The sequence below is a fragment of the Macrotis lagotis genome, chromosome 3, assembly GCF_037893015.1.
Source record: "Macrotis lagotis isolate mMagLag1 chromosome 3, bilby.v1.9.chrom.fasta, whole genome shotgun sequence".
Lineage (NCBI taxonomy): Eukaryota > Metazoa > Chordata > Mammalia > Peramelemorphia > Peramelidae > Macrotis > Macrotis lagotis.
The window spans coordinates 31,835,079-31,852,542 of NC_133660.1; the positions used below are offsets into that span (position 1 = coordinate 31,835,079).

The following is a 17,464-nucleotide window of genomic DNA, read 5'->3' on the forward strand; positions in this document are numbered from 1 at the left end:
CATATACACCCATAATGGAATAAGTTGTCATTCCCTGATAGTGTGGAAAGACCCAGCTATGTCTCAAGTGAGGACCCCAAGGCCAAGCAACATATTAAATGTTTATTTAAGATAAGAATAAAATGAAATAATGTTGAACCCCTTAAATGGATTGTTGTATCTGGTTCCCAGTATGGGGGTGGGGGGGCAACCTGTTGAATTGTACTTTCTGCCAGTTCTAACTGGTTAAAAGCACATCCTTTCAATGCCTGTGTATTTACCATACTTTTCTTAAGTGGTAAAATACAATCAAAAAAAGTTAGTAAAAGGAGATGAAGATCATATGAGCACCTAGCATTTAATTTTATTAGCAGTTTAAAATGTTTCTGCTCTCAAGAGAATAGAAATATTTATTGATACTAATTTTTTGTGGGTAGTTTTGCTCAATGATAATATCTTATTTTGCAAAATGTTGGTTTTAACACCGACATAAGTGATTCAGAATTCTCATTCTGGGGTCTGCATATTTTGGGATTTTTTAATGACTCATTTTAAAAAAATAACCTTGGGAAAGGTGACACAATGGAATTGGGACTGTGGGGAAAATGTTTTGTTGATTCACTCCTGTTGCCCATTTTTCAATCCTGTTCAGCTGGAATGTGGCTAAATTGTAAATTCTTCTTAAGCATTATTTGATTTGTATCTCATCTCAATGAAGTGGATGTCTTCATATTCATTTCACAAAAAATGAACCTGAAACCCAAATAGAAGCTTCAGTGCAGAGCTTCTACTACCTGTGGGAACTTGTGTAAGTCATCCTGGATCTCTTTTTCTCATCAGTAAAATGAGAATAATACATTGACATTGCCTACTCACAAAATTGTTGCATGCACAGTACACTTAGTTGTTCTTGTACATTTATCAGAAGGTTTTCCTTTTTTTTCCCTGACCTTATAAGGTGACAGAAGATACATTTTCTTAGGAATAAAAGTGACAGTGCTGGATGGTGCCGGTGTCAGCCTGCATTTCAAACATCAGTGGGTGATTTATTGATTTTTTTTGGACAAAGAGGAGGTCCAACTTTTTCTTTTGGGGTCCTACTTTGGAGATTGCAGTTGCTCTGGAGTAGTGACAGAGTCAGTTAAGATTAAAGAATCTCAGGGGTGGTTAGGTGGTGCAGTGGATAGAGCACCAGCCCTGGAGGCAGGAGGACCTGAGTTCAAATGCAGCCTCAGACATTTAATAATTACCTAGCTGTGTGGTCTTAGGCAAGCAACTTAACCCCATTGCCTTGCAAAAGCCTAAAAAAAAAGGTTAAAGAATCTCTTGATGACAGTCAGTGCCCTGGACAAACTCTTTCCTTCAAGATAGGAGCTTCTGTAGTTTTTAGCATTCAGTCTTTTGTAACAAAGAGGAAGATTTTAAATTTTTTCCTCATCTCTCAGGTGAAGACTTTATATTTTAAGGATATTTTCAGCAGTTTCACCCAAACTGGAACAAATAAAAAAAAAATTTTATTGATGCATTTCTTTTTTGGGAAAGGCAGTGGAGTTAAGTGACTTGCACAGTCACACAGCTAGGTAATTATTTGTCTGAGGTGGATTTGAACTCAGGTCCTCCTGACTCCAGGGCTGGTGCTCTATCCATTGTGCCACCTAGCTACCCATGATGCATTTTTTAAAAAAACATTTTAGTCATTTCCACCTAAACAGTGCTATCCTTCCCCAAGAACACATTTTTTTCCTCTTTCCCTCTCTTTTGAAAAACATTTCAAACTTAACAAATACCAAATAAAAATGAATATTTCCACCTAGATCTGATTGACCATGCAACTGGAGATCTCATATCCATATTGCTTTTCTTTTAAAGTCTATGATATATTTGCCATCCGATTTTCAAAATACCATTGCTTGGCTGGGCTTGCTTCTGTTCTTTTCTGAGCTAAGGACAGTGACCATGCTCAATGGGGTCATATTAGACATTTCCCATCCAAAAAGAGAGGAGTATGCTCCAACTTAGTTTTCATTCTGTTAGAAAAGAACCTTTTTTTTCAGTAGATTTAAGGTCACTTAAAACTTTTTGGTCCAGTGTAAGGTTGAGTGAATTTGACACTGAAACTAGATTTTTTTTTGTTTTTTTAGTTTTTGCTAGGCAATGGGATTAAGTGGCTTTCCCAAGGCCACACAGCTAGGTCATTATTAAGTGTCTGAGGTCGGATTTGAATTCAGGTACTCCTGACTTCAGGGCTGGTGCTCTATCCATTATGCCACCTAGCTGCCCTGAAACTAGATTGTTGAGAGGTGTTCACTGCATATCAGCCAATGGTTCAAACACCTCCTTTGGATGTCCCCTACTTAAAATGAATTTGCATTATGTTCAGAAAATTGAAAAGAAATATTAAACCATATGTTGAATATAACAAAATGAAGAATTGAGGAAAAACATGGATTTATGGATGTTGGAGACTTCATGGAAAGTGTTGTGTCTAGAATGGAGCCTTAACTGGATGAGCCAAGTTTAGGGAAGTGGAAAAGGAGGGGAATAGAATTGGATGAAGGGAAGGGACAGGACAGTAAGGATGCCAGTGCCGGCTGGAGGTGAGATGACTAAGTGAGCACCAGTGGGAGCTAAGTCTGTATGGGAAGCATGGATCGTGATAGAGTCGGAAGTGCTCTGCCTTCAGAAGGCTTGAATAAGAATCCTGTTGAGCCTCATTTTCCTTGGGTTTAAAATAAGCAGTCAACACATCCTCTGAGGCCCCTTCAGGTTTTGTAGTTAAGACCCTGTGAGCTAAGGTTTACAAAGCACTTTGCCCACAGCAATCCTGTCAGGTGTAATATTTTACAGGTGAGGAAACTGAGGAAACAGATGACATGCCTGCATCAATAGCTAGTCAGTTGTCAGAGCCCTTCTATTGTGTGGGATGTCACAAATCTGGTCTTTGTGCTGTGGTACCAGAAAACCATCATTGGAGGCCTCTCTAAAGACATTCTTCTTGGAGAGCTTGCTCCTTAACAGTAATGAGGAAGTGAAATGGTAATTGGGGAACTTAGAAAGGTCCTTAGAGAATCCTGGTGTGATAGAGCTCCAAAGCAGCACTCCATCTCAGTTGACCTGTGTGGAAGTTCCTCCAACTGGGTGTGGAGACTGACAACTTTTTTAAGTGAGAAAAGGCAGTTTTTGATCTATTAGAACTTTTTGAAAATGGCAATTTAAAGACATTTTTCTTGCAGCTAGTAGTTTGTATTAAGCTCATTAAGATCAGAAAACTCAACCACCTAGCATGTTGAACTTGAGGTCCAGCTTTGTTTGCATACATTTTAGTTTAGTATGTGTAAGCGGATGGTATAGTATTGACCAAATAATGATTGGTCTGCTGAAAGTCCTCCTTAAAATGTGATTAATGAGATTAAAGGAGGACCCTCTTTTATGAACTTGTATGAACATAAAATGGAAAAGGAGGGAACTGAAGTATAAGCAAAAAAGGTGTGGCACCATATGTTGTTGAATATGGGAAGAGATTAGAAGAAGCCAGAATTGCAGAGGCTGAGGATTTACTGATGGGTTGGGAAAGACCCCATCCAAACTTCAACCCTGAACTGTTTCAAATATGAATTAATATCGACATTCTTAACCCTAATTGCATGCCAGATCTCTGTGTCAGACTGGTGATAAATGAAGTAAAATATATAGGATTACCAGGAAAACCAATTATAGTGAAAGTTACCCAAATACATCAAAAGTTCATGGATCCCATATTGAGAACTCCTGAACTAGTAATCACAAGTTGATAGCCTCACTCCCTGTAGTTCTTAAGTTAGCACATCTTTCAGCATTTTGTTTTAAGGTGAGTTTTTAGTGTGGAACTAAATGATCACCTTTTTATAATCTTATTACAATGAACTCTAGACAGAATATGTTGGTTCTAGGTGATTTTCTTCATTGGGGAAAAATTGAGGGGAATAAATAATTTTGTGTACCTGTCTTCTAAGCAAGCTAGGTGTGACAGTGGATAGAGCACCAGACCTCAAATCAGGAAGACCTGAGTTCAAATTTGGCCTCAGAAACTTTATTAGCTATATGACCTTGGGCAAGTCACTTTGCCTTCTGCCTCAACTTCCTCATCTGTAAAATGAGCTAGAGAAGGAAATGACAAACCACTTCAGTATCTCAGCCAAGAAAATTCCATAGTCAGACACAACTGAAGAGCAACAGTCTTTTAGTTTCTAAAATTGAAACAAACTGGAATAAACTTGGAAGTGACTTTTGCTGTGTATGTCTAAATATCCAGGTAGGCACAACCTTTGTATATAGTTTTAGACAAACATGTGGTATGGAAGATTCCATGCCATATGATCCCAATGATAGTCCCATCAATTTTGGAGAAGCAGGAAAAAATTAGGGTTCTTCAAACATAGCCTCGGTGGAAATTTGTGGTATACAAGGCATTTCATTGATTATTTCAAACTGGCAGTCTTCCATGGCATTTAACCTGGGGACCATTATTCTCTGGTGCTCCCAAGCAGATTTGGGGTTTTTGGGTGAATGCTCCTATACTTTGAGTTCAAAAGGCTCTGATTTTATTCAGTCAGTTCAGAGAGCGTTTCAGTGGTAGAGCCCAGCTTTGGAATTTCCTTGCAGGAATAATAGAAAGTGATGATCAGTGGGGATGGCCCCTGCCTGCCTTTTCTTGTAAGAAAGTGCTTTCTTTTCACTTCCACCTCATAGATGTGGAGAGCCCTCCCAGTCCGGAAATGACTTGAAGTTTCTTGTTTACTTTGCTGCTGTCCCAGGGTTTCCCCCAGATAGTCAGGAGACACTTTGCACTGCACCTGATACATAATAGGTTTTATTGTCCTTTGTGTTTTATGCGTGTTTGTCTGCAAGTCCGGAAACCTAGAAGCTTCCTGAGGACAAGGGAACATTTGTTTTTGGTTCTGTCTCTGGCATACTCTAGGCATTAAATTAATGTGCATCGATGGAGAGATTCCAGCCAGTGTTTGCAATGCTGCCCTAGTTTTGGGTCAGCTCCAGTTTGGTCAAGTTCCAATTCTTTTATTATTATTATTATTTTTTTTTGCAAGGCAATGGGGTTAAGTGGCCACACAGCTAGGTAATTATTGTCTGAGGTCAGATTTGAACTCAGGTCCTCCTGACCCAGGGCCAAGGCTCTATTTACTGTGCCACCTAGCTGCCTCCTCAATTTCCAATTCTGACGCAAACTGGCTTTGTGATCCAGAGCAAGCCTTGAGCCTTGTAGGACCTTTAGCAATCCTCTAATACACTGTATGTTTTAGTATAGCTGGTGGTATCACTGGGGCTATGTCCTACACCACTGAACACCACAGGTCTCGACCAAACCTTCCTCTTCTCCCATTCCTCACTATTTCTTAGAGGGGGACCTTGAATGCTCTTCTGATGACCTTATTTATTTATTTTTGGTTTTTGCAAGGCAATGGGGTTAAGTGACTTGCCCAAGATCACACAGGTAATTATTATTGTGTCTGAGGCTGGATTTGAACTCGGGTACTCTTGACTCCAGGGCCAGTGCTCTAGCCACCCCTCTGCTGAACTTAAAGGATTTGAAGTTGGAGGACCTAACTTTAAATGGCAGACAATCTACATTTATTCTGTGTGGTCTTGGGTGAGTTAGTCTATCTCTTTAGAGGACACCTCAGTCTCCTCATCTTGTGTGGACCTGAAATTGTATGTGTGTGTGTGTGTGTGTGTGTGTGTGTCTGTCTGTCTGTCTGTCTGTGTCTGTGTGTGTTTGGTTTTTTTTGCCAGTTGGTATTTCCTGGGACAGAGGAATATTCATTCATCTGACCACTTATTGGGAATTGACATGCAAGGTTGGTTGTATTTCCTTATAGCACTGTTACTAGTATAACTTTAAAGAACTAAACTATGGTAGATCTGAATATTCTTAAATGTGAAGGGCAAATAATTTTCCTTCAGGAATCGATGGCTACACCTGAAGAAGCATCAAATCAGCCCCAGCAACCTTCAGAGGAACAAGAACAAGAGGAACTTGATTTTTTGTTTGATGAAGAAATGGAACAAATTGAGGGACGAAAAAACACATTTACCGATTGGTCTGATAATGATTCAGATTATGAAATTGATGATCAGGATTTAAACAAGATCTTGATTGTGACTCAGACACCACCTTATATGCGAAAACATCCTGGTGGTGACCGTACGGGCAACCATGTGTCCCGTGCAAAAATTACATCAGAACTTGCTAAAGTCATCAATGATGGCTTATATTATTACGAACAAGATTTGTGGATGGAGGAAGATGAAAATGAACATACAACAATGAAGGTAATTATTTTGATTATAAAAACTAGTGCTAATTTTTTTTTGTGTGTGTGTGTGTGTATGTGTGAATGTTTAAAAGAGATAACCTTATTTTCTTATATCTTAAAGTATTCTGCCAAAGAGCAGCAACATTGTTATAAAGTATACTTTCCCTCCTTTGTCATCAGACTTTCTGTTGTGAATTTTGGTGGTTATTAAGAGAGTTTTGTCAAGAGAAAATTCTGCATAGTTTTTTTAAAGCAAATTGATCTTGCAAAGGAAAGGGTTTTTTGGTTATAAAAGCGATTATTACATATTTCAAGTTGAAAGAAAAGCTTGTTTTTCAAGTAAGCTGTTTAAAATGAAAAGATTTTTTTCTTCAAGAGAAATTATTTCATATTAAAAGCTATATATTGGGAATTTATGAAATTTATATTTTTAGAAAGTTATATATTCTTTGGCCCAATAATCCTAGTTTTGGAGAGTTAGTACATTGTAGTGGAAAGAATTTGGGATTACAGGAACTAAATTTGAATCTTGGCTACCTGTGTGACCTTGAGCATTTGCTCAAAATCTCTGGGCCTCAGTGTATTCATCTATAAAATGAGAGGGTTGGAATAGATGGCCAACCTCCAAGGAACCCTCTAGCTTCTAAATTTCCTATTCCCATGATCTTGTTTGAACATTTTCAGAAAGAAAACAAAACCTAGTTTGTAAAACATAATTTTGGAAACATGACTAATTGCTGAAAGCTAGCAGTGATCTAAATCCCAGTTATTGAGGAATGAGCAAACTTAGTATATCAATGTAGTTGAGTACTATAATGCAATTAACAACCAATAGGAGTAATGTAAGGAGATATGGAGAAGCTTGAATATATTAAGGCAGAATGAAGAAAGCAGAATGAGATTGATATGTACATTGACTATGAGTTCTGGCCTAACGTTCTGACTCCAGAACATTGGGGATTGGACTCTTGACCTCTGAACTCTCACAATACATTAATTAGTCTACTTCCCCAGGAAAATCAACATCACTTTCACTTCTAAATATATTCCTTTTCCATCTCCTATTTAGACATTGGAAACATTTATTATGAATGAACAAAAAAGCATTGTACTAGGCTTTAGAGATTTTTTTCAAAAAGAAGGAAACTTTGTATGCAGAGATATGGAGACTGGAAATGCAGTGTCAAATACATAGAGTTTGTTAAGTTTGTTAGTTTGCATGAAAGAGAATACTATCCTTCAAAATGAGTCTGTAAAGGTCTGTTAGAACCAGAGTATGGGGGGGCTTTAAATGCCTGTCTCAGGAGTTTTATATAGACAGATAGGAGAGGAGAGAGACTGAGCAGCAGGGAGAGCAATTGATCAGGAGAGAGGAGAAGCATTGTGAAGATGCAGCTGTAAATACCTGGAAGTTACAAGAGTTTGGAGAGAGGAGTAGAAAGCATCTATGGTTGTGAATGAACAGAAGAGATGCTAAAATAAATACATAATTTTGGAGAACATTTGGGAGGGGGGGAAGAATGATTTGGAGTGAGTTCTGATTTGAGTTTGAAATGTCTGGGAACATTCAAGTGGATATGCCCAGCAGACATTTGGTAACAGGATTGGAGTTTAGAAAAGGGATTGGGGTATGTGATACAGATTGGGCATCATCTTCATAGAGAAGATAATTAGATCTCCTGAGTTTAAATTTAAAAAATTTACAAATAAAATAAAAAAACAAAAGGAGTTTTAAAAATTTTATTTGCAAAATTTTTAAGATTTTAAACTTAAATACAAAATGAGAGAAGGAAAAATAGTTATTTATTCAGCAGACCATCAGAGAGGATTCAATATAAAACGAATTTCCATTTCAAGAAAACCTTCATCAATACTGCACATTGTTTTCAAAGCTGCCCAGCATTCCTTTGCTGCTTTGTTGGTTTTCTTTTCTGTTGTCTACTTTTAATTTTATTTTTCCCCCTTCCTTCTTCCCACCATCCTACAAGAAGGTATATGTATGTATGTATGTGTGTGTGTGTGTGTGTGTGTCTGTACATATATGTATGTAGAGATCTATAAATGCTACATATCTGCATTTATACATTCGTGCACATATATGTAAGAGTGTGCTATGCTTATCTCTTCCTGTCCTCTGTTTTTCTGAAGATGAAGAGCATCTTCCTTCATAGGTCTTTCCATGTTTTTCCAAATCCAGCTCATCATTTCCTATACCATAGCAATATTCCATCTCAATCACATCCTATCTGAGAGATTGTGTATGAATATTTTCCCCCAACTTTTTGCATTCCTTTGATTCTTGGCTGTTTTATTTATAAAAAAAAAATTTAATCTAAAATAAATTATCCTTTTTACACTTCAAACAATGCTTTAGTTTTATATTATAGTTTAAGGTCTGATACTGCTGAATCTCCTTTCTTTAAATATTTTCCCTTGGTTTCTTTGAAGTTCCTTTTTTGTCCTTCTAAATGAACTTTGTTATTTTTTCCTAACTCAGTAAAATAATTTTTTAGTAATTTAATTGGGATGACATTGAGTAAATAGATCTTAGGTAAAAAAAATGTGAAATTTAGCTATCTAACCATGAACAATTAATACTCAATTATTTGGATCTGAGTTTATTTGTTTACAAGGTGTTTATATTCCTATTGTTCCTGTGTCTGTTGCCCAGGGATATTATTAAACTGTCTAGGTATTTCAAAGAGTCTAAAATAATATTGAATAATATTGATGACACATAATGTAGTTGCTTTATTTTTCACTTTTGATTAAATCTATTTTAACTTTAAACTTTGAGAACCATGATTACTATCCCTGCTTTTTTTACATATTAAATTCTATTTCTGCCCTTTTACTTAATTTTTGAGTATCACATTTTTGTGTTTCCTGAAAGCAACATATTAAATTCAGATTTTTACTCTGCTGTTTTTATTATGGGTAAATTCACATTCTAATCCACAAGCACTTGTGTATTTTTTCTTCTTCCTATTTTCCTCACTGTCCTTCCCAGACTATTTGCCCTACCCCTCCACTTTTACTTCTCCCTTCTACCTTGCCCTCCTATTCCTTAACCTACCTATCCCTCCAGAAGTCATCTACTCCACCCACTTTATCCCCATGCCTTCTTATTTCTTTTGGAATTTAGAAGACTCTTGAACCCTTCTAGAGATATATCTTTAATCTGATCTTTTTTGTTTGTTTTTTGCAAAACAAGGGGTTAAGCAACTTGCCCAACATTGGACAGTCAAGTAATTATCAAGTGTCTTGTGTTCTTATTTGAACTCGGGTCCTCCTGATTCCAGGGCTGGTGCTCTATCTAGTGTGCCACCTAGCTGCCCCTCTTTAACCTGATTTTGATGAGAGAAAGGTTACAGTAGCTATTCACTCCTCCCCCCACTAGCTTCTTTTGAATCAATTTATCCTTTTATCCCTCATTTGTTTAAGATAATCACTCCCTTTTTTCCACATCCCTCCATTTTTTTTAGAATCACTCATATTCAGCTCATCCCAAACCTTTTTAACTTACCCATTTCACATTTAAAAAGTAAAAAATTAGATCTTACTAAATTTCTTCTATTAATTGATTTTTAGTGTTTACCTCATTTCTCCTGAATATTTGTCAAATTTTCCCTTAAGAAATTCTATGCTCCTGAGAGTTGAGATCAAGAGAGTATAGAGAGAAAAGAGAAGAGCAGTCAGGACTAGGTCCTTAGGGGTCAAAGTTCAGTGATAGACCAGGGAAGGAGGCTGAGGTTGGACAGTAGAGGGGGATGATTCCAATAGGAAGAGTTAGCAGAGATGGTGAAGATGAAAGCTAAGGATTGAAGGAAAGCCACTAGATTTATCCATTAAGAGGTTGGAAGGAGCAATTTTGTGAGCTATGGGGTGTTGAAAGCATATAGCAAGAAATTGGGAAGTGAGTGCTAGTTGAGAAAAGGGAAGTAACAAATTTAGATCACTAGCGTAGTGCTTTAAGAATGGAAATGTTGGGGACTGTTTTAGATAGTAAGGAAGGAACCAGTGAGGAGGAAAAATGGAAAAATGAGAGAAGATCCATCATGGAAGGGATAGGTTCCCCACAAATGGGCCTTGGCTAGGAGAAAGAGTAGCCCTTCCTTAGGGTAGGAAAGGAAGAGGGATTGGGGAGAACAGAAGAGTTTTTCAAAGATGAGGCAACTAGATGAGAAGACTCAGGGTGGATGTCCTCTTATTTTGTCAGTATAATGTATCAGGTCTTCTGCTGAGAGAGACAGTAGAGGAATGCATGAGAGAGAGGGACTAGGGTTGATTGAGAGAAAAGAGGTTTGTCTTTTGTCTCTGATTGAGAGGGTAGAGGAAAAGGGTTTGTGTGTAACTGAAAGCGGAGGTTGAGAAGATCATCACCCTTTTAGTGAATATGAGGACTCCCTTTAGTGTTCAGCAATGCCAAAGCAGGGGTGGAGAATGTGGATGATGGGAGTAACCCAGGTTTAAGGTTTGGTGACAGGATGAGGGTGCGAAGAGCTAGAAAATGAGAGCAGACATGCTCGGGTTTAAGGTCTTGATGGAGACCAGAGCAACACTGATGGCCTGGGAGAACTGAGAGGGCAAGAGAGCTTGGAGGAAGAATGGGTTTATCAATGATCAGTATAGTAAGGATGAAGAATGGATTCATTGACAAAAGTCAGTCGTTGAGTCAGTAAGTATTGTAGTTATCCTTGTGTGCAGTGAAGGGAGATTGAAGGTGCAGGAGGAGGCCAGACCGACAGAGGAAACATCATTGTGTCTCTGAGGTTAGGATGGAGAGAGACGTTGTGAATCAAATGGATCACAACACCAAGGGCTTGGAAATGTAGAATGCCGAGTGAGAGCTGCAAAGGCGGGATTCTCTTGCTGTTTATATTGGTGTACCTGAATAAAGAAGCACCCAGTCACACCTGCAGAAGGGAGTCAGAGATGCAGCGTCTCTTAGAGGGCACCCAGAAGTTGGAAAGAATGTCAGGTGAAGAGATTTGGGGTAGATATGTTGGTTAACAATAGAGTATGGGTTCTAGTGGACAAGTCACTGCACTAGGCTTCATTTTGTTAGCTGTCTAAAAAAGGGTTCATCGATTCTGTGGAAGGTTCTTCTATCATGTGAGTTCCCGTGGAGAAGAGACAGTCAAGGGGAGTGATGAGTGGGAATTTGCCCCCTCGGGTAGAAGATGAATCAGTGGGGCCTCCTCCCACTCTTCAAGAATACCCTTTCTTCTTTGCCAAATTGTGTTGGCCTTTATAGACTGCCTCTGTGTTTATTATCTGTCCTACTGCTTGGCACTTCAGCACTTCAAGTTTTTTCTTGTGAGCTTCTCATGTGTGCATCTTTGTAAAGCTGGAAGGGACTGTGCCTTTTCCTGCTTCATCTTTTCCACAGTCCCCAGGACAGTCTCATGCTTAACAGGGGCTGGTCTCTGGCTGATGTCTCCTCTTTTTTAAAATGTGTGGAAGATGTGGGCAGCAAAGCACGTCATTGTTTGAGGTAACTTATTTAGCTATGTGCAGTATTATTCAAAATATAGTTATCTTAATGGCCAGTTCTGTTGAATTTGTTGTGAATATTGTAATTATGTCTTGTCCCTGTTAATAGATTTCATTTTTTGAAGTTGGTATACAAATTGTCTTTTATGAGTTTATTATCCAATTTAGTAGTAATTTAGCTTCCTTATTCTAATTCAGCAAGAAGTTGAAAACTTTAAGAAGCTAAATCTAATTAGTAAAGAGCAATTTGAGAATCTAGCACCTGAACCTCCCTTTGAGCCAAATCTAGACGTTCCTGTAGGACCTTCGCAGTCTCAGCAAGGTATGTAAATTTGTTTTTTCTCCACACTTTAAATCACTTTAATGAGATGTTCCCTCTGTTTATCTTGGTCTTAGATCAACATTTTAATATCTAGATGTAGTTTAGACCAAAGTTATATCTTTTAATATGGTATATAATTCAGCAACTCAGCCTGCAGAGTGCAGTTATTTATAAATACAAATCAGAAATCACATAGATGCAGAGGATCTCTGATTTTACTGATGTGTTTAATGAACAAACAGGTATCTGAATGCCCAGGTTCTCCCTCTGTTGGAACACCTGGGGCAACTTACTGTAACCATATAAGGGGAATGGCAGGGAAGGGAATAAGCATGAATTGAATCTGTGCTAAGCACTTTACAACTATTATTTCATTGATCCTCACAGCAATCCTGCAAGGTGGGTACTGCTAGGATCCCCATTTTACAGATGAGGAAACTGAGGCAGGCAAAGATTCAGTGGCTTGCACACAATTATAAGTGCCTGAAGCTGAATTGAAACTTCAGGACTTCCTGACTCTAGGTCATTACATCCATTTTTTTGTGCTCACTCACTACAAGTCAGTAAAGGATGTGGTTGTCTATATAGTGTGACTTCCAGGGTGTAAGAGATGTGTTTCTATTGAAGGAATCATTTGTATTGTCTTCTTCACATGTAAAAATTGATAGCTAGTCATTCTTTTTGTTTGTGGCACAGATCCCTGGGAAAGTTATCATTTATTGATAATGCATTGTTGATAACAATTCCTGAGAGCAGGTTTTGGTGCAGAGGAGAGGATGCCCTGAATGAATAGGCAGAGATGAGCCAGCTGGAGGCAGAGAGTGTGGGACATTCAGAGTCAGAGGCCCTGGGCCCTGTCCTTAGCTCTGCCACTTGCCTGGGGCAAGTCATTTAACTCTGGAGCTCTCATTTTCCTCATGTGTTAAATGATGTCTTTTGACCTCAATGATCTTTAGATAAGTGATTTTTATGGTCTTTTGACCCTTATTACTTTGCAGCAGTAGCAGGACAAGATCACAGAAAGAGAGGGCTCTGGAAATTAGGGACTGACTTAATGGTCCCTTGTCATAATTTTTTTTTTCTCCTTCCTCAGTGTATCAGTAACCCTTTATGTAGAATAATAGTTCTCTGTCCTACCTGTTATTCCATTATGGATGCCATCTAGACCTCAGTGGAATGCAAAGACAGCTCAGGTTCTTGAAAAGATGAACAGACCAGGAGATCTGATGTACCCATTGTGGTCTGTCTGTGGGACTTGGTGCAAGTCTTTTCATCTCCCTGCATGTTAAGTTTCTTTTCTGTCAAGTGAGGTGGTTTGACATTCTGTAAAGGTCACGTTTTCTTTTTTCTTTTTAGGTTGTTTTTTTTTTTTTTGCAAGGCAAATGGGGTTAAGTGGCTTGCCCAAGGCCACACAGCTAGGTAATTATTAAGTGTCTGAGACCGGATTTGAACCCAGGTACTCTTGACTCCAGGGCCAGTGCTTTATCCACTGCACCACCTAGCCACCCCAAGGTCACGTTTTCTGCTTAGTCTCATTCACATTAGAGAATTTATAGGACCCAAAAGTGTGAAGAGAGGGAGGGAAGAAATGAGAAGGCAGCCAATGGAAGGCATTTTCCAGTCTGAATCCAAGGCAGTAGCAGCTGAGCATTTGTTGTGAAAATAATTCATTCATTCCACCCACTATTGAAGGTGGATCTATTAGGTACTAAGTACCCACAGAGGAATAGAATGGTGAGCCTTCTCTCCAGGACCTCCACAGGCTAATGGATTCATCAAGCCAATATTTGTGGAGCAGTGGAACAAGGTCTGGCACCAACAGCACCTCTCACTGCCCTCCTGTTTTTCTGAAGGATGGCTGTGACAATGTACTTGTGCCCTTAAAGTCCTCTATCTCTGGGGTGAGTAGTGATGAGATGATAACATTTTAGCTTTAGAGCTTTGCTCTAAGATTTTAAGTGAGAGTGGTATGATTAAATAGGCTTCATCATTTTGGAAACTGTTGGTTTGATATTTATGCAGTGGGATTTGAAGGCCTGATTCTAAGGTGCATTGATTTTTCAACTTGATTTGAACAGCTGTCATAGCTGAACATGCTAGAGTCACAAAACCATTGTTGGATTTTGCTTGCTGAGTCACAGTTGGCCCGAATAGGGACTCTGGTAGAGATGAGAACTTCTGCCAAGTGTTGCTCAGAAGAGACCTAGCCAGGAGGTACCAGAGGCAGAATTTGAACACAAGTCTTCCTAATGCCAAGGTTAATACTTAAGTGTTGTGCTCCTTTGCTTCACAGGGAAGTATAGTAACCATTCTGAAATTCAGCTAATAGATTTCCTCTTTTTTCTAAATGTCATTCTTGTAAATTATAATCTCAGACTGTTCAGTTTTTATATTTAAACATATTGACAGTGGGAGGTGGAAGGAGGAATTATTTTGCTAATAATATCAAGCTGCTGCTGTGTGCCTGGGTCACAATGCTTCCCAAGGGACTGACCTCTGAAACAGTAGGGGAGGATTTGGGTGCATGTCATAGCTATGAGAGTCCTGCTGTGGGAGGGGATGGAAGGAGAGGGCAATTTTGAGGGATTAGACAGATAAAAAGGGGGTAATATAGTTTTGTAGACAAGTCCCATGATTTACTTTTGGAGGGAGGGTGAAATATTAGCCCTTTTCCCTTAATTGTTGATAGATTTACCCCTAGGGGACCATTCTGTATTCCATTGAAGGTTTATGGACCCTGCTTTGAACACTGCTAACATTCCTAAAAGAATGTGAACGTGATTTGTGAGGGGTTAATAGTCTTTATATTTTCTGGCATCAACTCTGTGGCATCATAATGCCTCATCATATTAAGATTTTTCAGGATAAGGATTTACAAAATTGTCTATTCAATAAAGAATGAATGAGTATCAAAATGGAAATTTTGGGGTTTTGCTAACATTTTAATTGTCTTCCTATTTTACAGATTTGACTGATGAACTGGCTCATAAATTATTTGGTATTTCAGAAGTGTCTTCAACAACAATGGCTCGTTCCTTGCCAACAGCAGTTCCAGAATCTCCAAGAGTTCATCCTGCAAGAACACCCAAAACACCCCGTACGCCCAGACTACAAGATCCAAATAAAACTCCGAGATTTTATCCCGTTGTGAAGGAACCGAAAGCCATTGATGTGAAGGTAAAGTGAAAAATGAAATAAGTTGCAGTTTTAAAAGTTTCTACAGATTTTTCTAACTTATTTTAGAGTATAAGAAACACATACTTGAATGCATCTGTGACCTCACTGATGCCGACATTTCTTCTAACCCATGTCTCCCTTCCAAACTCGTGAGATTCTTGTCTGTGACATCTATCTGCTGAACTGAAAATGGTTACTGAATTGCTTTTTTTTTTTTTTTTTTTTTTAACATTTTTTGGGTACCAGGGCAACCCTGGGACTATCTTCCTTTTTGGTTATACCTCACTTTCATAGACTTGACTCCATTTTTCCCTGATCACACATTTCTCTGACTCCCTTCTCATGGTTTTGATTTTTCAAATCTAGGTTGGTAATAATTCTTTCTACTAAAACTTGCCATCTACACTCCATTGTGATTTAGATCATCTATAATTTACATTCTTCAGAGATTGTGGTGTTTCCTGCTTTTATGCCAGTGATGAGAGGATGGAGTTTTTTGTTTTTTTTCCTTGGATTGAGATTGAGCTCCCTGGTTGTATAGTTTAATTTTCCACAACTCTTAGCCGAATTTCTTCTCTATCTGCATTATCTGTCCGATATACTTGATACTGATCACCTAATTGAATGCCTCATCCAGCTCTGTATTGTAGTTTGAACCCATCCATTTGTTTCTGTTTACATATGTTGATTAATAGAAGGCTCTCACTTGAGCTGTCCTTTGGATTTCTGGAACTTGATTCACTTCTTTTAGCCTATTCCTCTTCCCTTTGGACTCTGGCAGGGCATTGTCTGAGACAGTTGCAAATGCTTGTGGACTCACAAGCTTGATAACTCTATTTCAACAGTCCTGAAGTTGAGACTTATCTTTGTAGTTGCACATGTTAAAGAACCTTAGGGGAATGCCTTGTTGGAGAAGACTTATTACCCCAGTGACCTACCAAGTCATTCTTTTTTATAATGAAAAAAATAAAATTAACACTGCAGAGTCTTACTTTTCTTTAGCTTTTAATTAGTTTTGTTCACCTGAAAGTTTTTTTTAGGAAGTCGTTTGCAAACATCCCTTCTTATGATTTCCTTCAAGGATATCCTTGTCATATGAAACTGGGCATAGATATTAATGGTCTCCTCTCAAAAATACCATTCTTCAGTTCATTTAAAATTGCCACCTTCAAAGGATCTTCAAGATTAAGGAGTTCATAAAAACCTTAGTGATGAATGATTCTTTTTATGATAATGAAATGACTTTGAATTTGTGGAGTGAAGTTAAGGAGGATATAGTGAAATTATGTCTTCTCACTTATGTCCTGTAGGTAGTTTAACTACTTACAAAACTCGTGAAGTTAGGAGACTTGTAGTGTGTGTGTGTGTGGTGTGTGTGTGTTTGTGTGTGTGTGTGTGCGTGCGTAAGAGAGAGAGAGAGAGAAAGAGAGAGAGAGAGAGAGAGAGAGAGAGAGAGAGAGAGAGAGAGAGAGGGTTGAGTTTTGTGACTTCATATGATTTCACAATGTGTTATCCATAGTATGAAAATGTTTTAGCTGGTTTACTCCCAGAGGGTTTTAATTTACTTGTTAAGTTCACACTACTGAAAAGTAATTGCAATGTTTGACTTCTTTTCTTTTAGATTCCAAGAAAGAGAAAAACACGGCATAGTACAAACCCCCCTCTAGAGTGTCATGTTGGTTGGGTAATGGACTCCAGAGATCACAGGCCAAGAACGTCCTCCGTCAGGTAGCTACTCTAAGCGACTGGATCTTCTGTTGTTCTTGATTGCAAAGTTGTTCATGGAAAAAAAGCTATTGAGATTTTTAGAGGCATTTGAAAATTCAGACGGCAGCCGCCCCAAGAGGGCCAAGACTATTTTCTCTTTCTCAGTACACCTTCCTTTCCCTCCCTCCCTGCCTCCTGAACTCCTCCCTTCCCCAGCAGCTAGGAGGCATTCAGTGAATATTTGATGAATGAATGAGAAATGTTTCTAGAATACAAGAACCTAGAGAATGGAAAAAGAAGAATTATGAGAAGGGGAACAAAGGACAAAAAGTAGAAATGGATGGTAAATATGATAATATGAATTTTAGAACTTAAAATCTTCCTTCTCTTAAGTGGAAACAAATTTTCCTAAAAATGACACTAATCTTTAATCTTTATTTGCATGTTGTTCAAAACAAAGATTCTCTTTGC

At 38.4% G+C, this 17,464-nt stretch overlaps 1 protein-coding gene across 3 annotated transcripts in view; it reads left to right on the top strand.

The window, feature by feature from the left end:
- Positions 1–17,464, top strand: part of LARP1B (La ribonucleoprotein 1B) — an 86,933-nt gene that overhangs the window by 54,270 nt on the left and 15,199 nt on the right. For 2 of the 3 annotated variants that reach the window (XM_074228387.1, XM_074228386.1), the window contains 4 exons: positions 5,938–6,306; positions 11,985–12,108; positions 15,075–15,286; positions 16,908–17,014. In XM_074228387.1, coding sequence (XP_074084488.1) covers positions 5,938–6,306; positions 11,985–12,108; positions 15,075–15,286; positions 16,908–17,014 — 812 coding nt within the window. The remainder of the gene's footprint in view (positions 1–5,937; positions 6,307–11,984; positions 12,109–15,074; positions 15,287–16,907; positions 17,015–17,464) is intronic. The other variant, XM_074228385.1, reaches the window with a different exon arrangement.